The sequence below is a fragment of the Electrona antarctica genome, assembly GCF_951216825.1.
Source record: "Electrona antarctica genome assembly, chromosome: 4".
Lineage (NCBI taxonomy): Eukaryota > Metazoa > Chordata > Actinopteri > Myctophiformes > Myctophidae > Electrona > Electrona antarctica.
Genome location: NC_136809.1, coordinates 2,342,601 through 2,350,100, shown reverse-complemented (window position 1 = coordinate 2,350,100; position 7,500 = coordinate 2,342,601). Strand labels below are relative to the sequence as shown.

General features: G+C 46.5%; 1 protein-coding gene across 3 annotated transcripts in view; it reads left to right on the top strand.

Moving 5' to 3' along the window:
• The window catches only part of LOC306921415 (protein disulfide-isomerase), a 94,362-nt gene that overhangs the window by 53,150 nt on the left and 33,712 nt on the right, over positions 1–7,500 (top strand). For all 3 annotated transcript variants that reach the window (XM_079498539.1, XM_079498537.1, XM_079498538.1), the window contains 2 exons: positions 1,106–1,383; positions 3,749–3,943. In XM_079498539.1, coding sequence (XP_079354665.1) covers positions 1,106–1,383; positions 3,749–3,943 — 473 coding nt within the window. The remainder of the gene's footprint in view (positions 1–1,105; positions 1,384–3,748; positions 3,944–7,500) is intronic.

The following is a 7,500-nucleotide window of genomic DNA, read 5'->3' as shown; positions in this document are numbered from 1 at the left end:
GTGCTACGAGGCTGAGGACACTCAGATATTAGTGTGTTTTATTGATAACAGGTATGAGTGTCAGAGTTAATCAACTACAGCCGTGCAGATAACATTCACATTCACAAATACTAGCTCAGCACTGTCTCACACACACACACACACACACACACACACGCACACACGCACACACACAGAAATAGGCACACGCGTGCACATACTTTATGCACAGCCACATGCTCTACACGTGTACAATAATACACGACTTTGATGTTGATTGCACGTCAACACCATGACTCCCTCCCTCTCTCGCCCTCTCGCCCTCTCTCTCTCTGTCTGACACACATACACACTTACAGTAGCCCCTCCCCGCTGCGTGCGGGCGTGTGTGTGTGTGTGCGCTCTGTGTGTGTGTGTGTCAGTTTGTACTCGGAGTGTGAACTCTAAGGCTGTGATTCATTTAACGAGGAGCTGATCAGAAGCTCTTTATCCACAGCGCCGTTCAGTTCTTTTTTTTTAGACTTAGTCTTTTGAATGACACGACATTTTAGTCCCATTTTAGTCATCTAGAAGTGTTAGCGTTAGTGAGTCTTAGGAGACTAAGTGTTAGCGTTAGTGCAGTCTTATTTTAGTCATCTGGAAGTGTTAGCGTTAGTGAGTCTTAGGAGACTAAGTGTTAGCGTTAGTGCAGTCTTATTTTAGTCATCTGGAAGTGTTAGCGTTAGTGAGTCTTAGGAGACTAAGTGTTAGCGTTAGTGCAGTCTTATTTTAGTCATCTGGAAGTGTTAGCGTTAGTGAGTCTTAGGAGACAATCTTAGTCTCTTCTTAGTCTTAATTTCATTCAGATTTGATCTCAGACTTTTTGAACAACACATTTAGTTTTAGTCATCTGTTAGTGTTGGTGTAGTCTTAGGAGACTAAATATCAAAATATTAGTCTTTTAGTCTTAGTCTTTGTGTTAATTTTGACAGGAAATTCAGATTTGATCTCAGACTTTTTGAACAACACATTTAGTTTTAGCCCTATTTTAGTCTTCTGAAATTGTTTTAGTCTTAGTCGACTAAATATCAACATATTATAGTCTGTTAGTCTTTTAGTCTGTTAGACTAAATTAACGGTGATCCAGAGAGTTTTACAACGAGCAGCCGGAGGTCAACATGAGGATACGACTGCTGGCCGCGGTGGGGCGGGCCGCAGTGGGGCTGGCCGCGGTGGGACTGGCCGCCGCGCTGTGCGCTGCGTGTCTGTGTGTGTGCGCGGGCGCCACGCGTGCCGACGACAAGCCTCCCATCCCCGGGAAGGACATTAAGCCTCCCATCCCCGAGAAGGACGGAGTTCTGCAGCTGAAGAAGTCCAACTTCAACCGAGCTCTGAGGAAACACAAGGCGCTGCTCGTGCACTTCTGTGAGTACGCTGTACGCACGCACGCACACACACAATTTACTATTTACAATTTAGGCATTTAGCAGACGCTCTTAACCCATTTTGACCTGAGATTAGATTCTAAAAATGTCTTCTACATCCTGACAGTTTTCTGAAAAAGATATGATTCTATGTCAGTGGTTGTTCGATTTTTCAAAAATAGCAGACCTACAAGCTCATAGTGCGCCACTCGGTGCCGCGCTACGAGCTTGGAGATCTGCTATTTTTCAATAGCTAAAGTATAACATAATGCTAACACCAACAGGGGTTCCCGCCCAAAATGGGTTTAATCCAGAGTGATTTACATTAAAGGGTAAGACCACTTTTTTGAGAGGTTTGGGTTGTTTTCTTACCTTATTATGGGCAAACTATTCCATTCCATAAGCGGTAGCCTACTACGGCGTTCCCAACTCTCGCGGGGACGTCTTGCGAGGTTTCGTTTGTAAACAGAAGTCTCCACGCTGTTTGAGATGCACCCAGCTGCAGCCTCGCATACGAGCTGTCCCAGACACAGACAAAGATTCTTCTAAAGTGTCTTCTAAAGTGTCTCCCTCAAACACGTCCATTGTGTATGTTTTTTGTGACAAGTGGACGAGATCAAATCCATTTGTTTACATCCCCGTTGTGGCTTAACACTCCCAGCGCCCAGGACGAAGTTCTTTGTCCTTTCTATTAGTAACGCCCGACGCCCAGGACAAAGTCTTGTCCAAAAGACGAAGTTTATTGATATGAGAACGGATCGCATGGCTAAATGGTAAAATGGTAAATGTTGCATTTATATAGCGCCTTTATCCAAGGCGCTTTACATAGATTGTGCATTACATTCACCCATTCACACACACATTCATACACCTTTACATAGATTGTGCATTACATTCACCCATTCACACACACATTCATACACCTTTACATAGATTGTGCATTACATTCACCCATTCACACACACATTCATACACCTTTACATAGATTGTGCATTACATTCACCCATTCACACACACATTCATACACCGATGCCGGAGGAAACCATGCAAGGCACCAACCTGCACATCAGGAGCAATTAGGGGTTCAGTGTCTTGCTCAAGGACACTTCAACGCTAACTCTGGGGGAGCCCGGGTTCAAACTGCCAACCTTGCGGTTGCCATCCAGCCACTCTACCCCTGAGCCACCGCCGCCCCTCAGCCTGGGAGCGCCTGTTGGGCAATCCTCGGTGACGCGCAAGAGTGAGACGTCATCGGAAAACTCCCTCCCCTGTTTAGCTGATGAAAACGAAAATCTTAAAACGTTCATAACTCGCGATCTAAATCATCCCGTCTAATTATGAAAAAATATCCTGTGTTAGACGGCGCTCCGCGGTCCAGTCGCTAGTCGCGATAGATGTATTCTTGTCTCCCGTTGTTGTCGATCGACTCTAGAGTGGTGTGGCTATTGTTAGCTGCTACACACACATCATCAACAACTCCGTCCGGAAAAGGGGTCCGTGTTCATAAATGGAATGGCCGCTATAATGTAATGGATTAAATAACTCTATAATGTAATGGATTAAATAACTCTGATTAAAGTGTTAAATTAACAGCATTCCAATAATACACTTCAGGAGTGGGTGACTGGGTAGGATACAGTTTTGGTCCAATCGGATCGTTTTTTTTACTCAACGCGAACAGCAGTGATTCGGTCACTGATATGGAAACTTGGGTATTTCAGAAAACTGTCAGGATTTAGAAGACATTTTTAGAATCTGATCTCAGGTCAAAATGGGTTAAATGTCTATATATCCGTCCATACATCCAATCAGAAAAGTCCTATCTGAATGACAGCTCCATACATCCAATCAGAAAAGTCCTATCTGATTGACAGCTCCATACATCCAATCAGAAAAGTCCTATCTGATTGACAGCTCCATACATCCAATCAGAAAAGTCCTATCTGATTGACAGCTCCATACATCCAATCAGAAAAGTCCTATCTGATTGACAGCCCATACATCCAATCAGAAAAGTCCTATCTGATTGACAGCCCATACATCCAATCAGAAAAGTCCTATCTGATTGAGAGCCCATTCATCCAATCAGAAAAGTCCTATCTGATATAATCCTGATGACTACAAAACAATGACTACAACATGACTCGAAATGGAATCGAAATGGAATGCTGCCCAGGGTAGATACCCTCACACAAAACATGCAGTAATCCTGGTCTCTATACTTCCTTGTGTGTGTGTGTGTGTGTGTGTGTGTGTGTGTGTGTGTGTGTGTGTGTGTGTGTGTGTGTGTGTGTGTGTGTGTGTGTGTGTGTGTGTGTGTGTGTGTGTGTGTGTGTGTGTGTGTGTGTGTGTGTGTGTGTGTACAGACGCTCCTCTCTCGGGCGACGCCCAGCGGGTGTCTGATGCGTTCCAGGGGGCGGCGGCAGAGCTGCGGGGGTCGGAGGTCATGTTCGGGGTGGTGGACGCCACTCAGGAGAAGGAGCTTCTCAAAGAGCTGAACGCTACGACCCCCGTGACCTTGTTCCTGAACGGAGACAAGAAGACCCCTGTGCACTGTCCTAGTATGCACACGCACACACACACACACACACACACACACACACACACACAGCCTGTTCACTGTCCTAGTATGTACACACACACACACACACACACACAGCCTGTTCACTGTCCTAGTATGTACACACACACACACACACACACACACACACACACACACACACACACACACACACAGCCTGTTCACTGTCCTAGTATGTACACACACACACACACACACACACACACACACACACACACACACACACACACACACACACACACACACACACACACACACACACACACACACACACACACACACACACACACACACAGCCTGTTCACTGTCCTAGTATGTACACACACACACACACACACACACACACACACACACACACGCACACACAGCCTGTTCACTGTCCTTGTATGTACACACACACACGCACACGCACACACACACACACACACACACACACACACACACAGCCTGTTCACTGTCCTAGTATGTACACACACACACACACACACACACACACACACACACGCACACGCACACACACACACAGCCTGTTCACTGTCCTAGTATTGTCATAGCTGGCTCATGCTATGGCAACGATTGGGAGACAGGAGACAGCGCAACAGTATAAGAAACTGTATTTATTAACAAGTAGGCCTATACATACAACTTGGAGTACAACATAACCAGGCAACGGATCCTATGAGGTGTGGAGTCAGCAATCAGTGGTGTGGTGGTGATGGATGTGTGGCACATGGTGTGGTGTGTGTGTGGATGGAAAGAATAAGGTAAACATAGTTCTATAAGGGCATGGAGGCAAGCAGGCAGTGGAGGCACAGACAGCAGGTCTGCCTCTTCTGGATCTCTCTGTGGGAATGGCAGGGGGATTGCTTTTATAGAGGCACCGGGCCCAGGTGCACTCCAATGAGCAATCCAGATGGAATGGAATGCCCCACCCAGGCTCACCTATAGGGAGACAATTAGGCAGGTACTCCCTAACTACTTCACAGTCTGTGCATCTATATGTGTGGGGCATCACACCCCCCCCCCTTAAAGTCGTGGTCCCACTAGGACCCACGGCTCCCCACTTAACATGGAATTAATTAACTACAAGTTAATCAAACATATAAACAAAACATAATCAATGAAGTGCACTTTATATCAATTAAATGTACATAATGTTAACATTAGCTTTTACCATGGTTTTCCTACATTTTAAAATACTTTTAACCCTAGAGTGCAATAACACTCAGCACCCTGGCCCTGCAACACCCTGGACTCTCCTCCCCCCTCAATGGCTGGATCTGGTGTTTTAGCTATAGCAATACGGCCACCAGGGAGCAGGACAGGCCAGGGGTCACAACCCCAGGTGGATCTGGTGTTTTAGCTATAGCAATACGGCCACCAGGGAGCAGGACAGGCCAGGGGTCACAACCCCAGGTGCACTAAAAAAAACAGAGGACATCAAGTATTAGAGAACCATCATACAGAAGCACCCAGACAAATCTCGACACCAAATAGTTTGTCCTCTACTCAGTCACTTCCATTGACTGAGCAGAAGGACACATGGTGACTGACTGACGACCATAGCAAGGCCTTAACAGGTTTACATGACACAACTGACTTGCTTTGCGTAGATTAGGAGTGGAAATTATGTAGCCGACTTTAGACACACGCTCGACAACAGTGTATGGCCCCATGAGCCTCGCTTGGAAAGGCAAAAGAGCCAACACGTGTTCGCCGGGTCTGAACTCCCGACGTTCAGCCCGTCGACCAAATGAATGCTTCATTTTCACTTTAGAATTTACAATGACATCTTTGGTAGGCTCAGGAGAACCCGCCCGATTTAACAGTACTGGTGATGACACATTTCCCCACACGCTCCCCCCAGCATGCATGTTACCCAGGAGAACATCAACCCCAGCCACAGGTAACGCCGCGCGCAACGCCACTTCCACCTCGCCCTGAACCAGACCACACTCGAGATCTAGCTTGTGTATAGGAGAAGGGATTGTGGACATGCCCATACCACGGCTCAACATGACACGCCCTGTAGCCGACTGTGAAGAGAATGGTAGGACTGAGTCAAGAACATACGTGCCCTGCGCCGCCGTGTCTCTCAGAATTGTCACAGGCACTTTCTCCTGTGAGCCCACAAGAGAGATAAACCCCCTTTCCACAAACGGTCGATACGTCTCATCTACACCGCCGAGACTACTCCCGCTCTCATGTAAAGGACTTACCGACCTCACATATGACACCGGCGCACAAGCCGCAGCTGACTTCACCTCTGTTGTTTCTCTTTGTTTCCATGCGTAACAGTGTGGTTTAATGTGACCTCTCTTGCCACAATAGTGACATGTTTTGTCACCGTCACGAGCAGCCCAACTTTTCCCGTCCTCCGTGTTAACATTTCCCTTGAAAGGTGCGCTGCGACCGCCGTCCCCATGGCTTGATTCAATGTTCCCCTGGTGCGTAATTTGGGCACCCTGTGGTTCCCAGTCTCGGTGCGTCAACACGTATTGATCAGCCAAAGCGGCAGCTTCTGCTACAGTTTTAACCTGCTGTTCCGTGAGATAAGTTGCTATCTGACTCGGAATTGCATTTTTAAACTGCTCTAGCAGCAACAAATCACACAACCCCTCGCATGTGTCCCCCCCTGCAGTCATACGCCAGCGGTTAAAGTTAATCACAGATCCCCGCGAGAATTCCAAATATGACTGTTCGTCACCTTTTCTGTTATTCCTAAAGCGCTGACGATAACTTTCAGGTATCATCTCATACGCCTTAAGGATAGCAGACTTAACAGTTGCATAGCTTAAACAATCAGTTACTGATAACGCTGAATAAGCCTCCTGCGCCCTCCCCGTAAGAACACACTGCAGCATCACAGTCCGGTCTGCATCAGGCCAACCTCTCGAGTCTGCCAGTCTTTCAAACAGTGAAAAAAAAGTTTCAGGTTCCCTCTCATTGAATTTTGGCATCAACCTCAAATTACCCACCAAATCAAACTGCCTGTTTTCTGAATTAGAGGCTCTCCCTCCACTGTCCAAAAACGTCTGATCCATTTTCCCCTCTTTAACAAGCTCCAACTTCTCCCTCTGCAAGTCAACTCTCATTCTCTCAGTTTCAAGTCTCCCTTTTTCTTGCTCAGCTTTAGCTCTCTCAGTCTCCATTTGGATAAGCATAAGCTCCTTTTGCTGTTCAAATGAAAAACCCGGATTTGCCTTTAAACTTTGAATAGGCAGTAGCCCATGAGCAGCCGCACCACCTCCCTCTTTTTCCTCAGGCTCCGACGGCAAAACATCTGCGTCTTCTAAATTGGCCATTAATATTAACTTTAGCGTATGCAATTTGCGTCTCCTGTCCCCAATGTCAATGTGATAGTGATCAGCGATTTCGAATAACTGATCCTTTGTACAGTCATTTAATAACTCAACTGACGGCGACGCCACAAATTCACCAATTTCAGCCATCATGTACAACGTTTGGATAAATAGACACAGATTAAATAACACAGCGATGTAACTTTACACAGAGTAACCCCAAACAAAAAGAGCG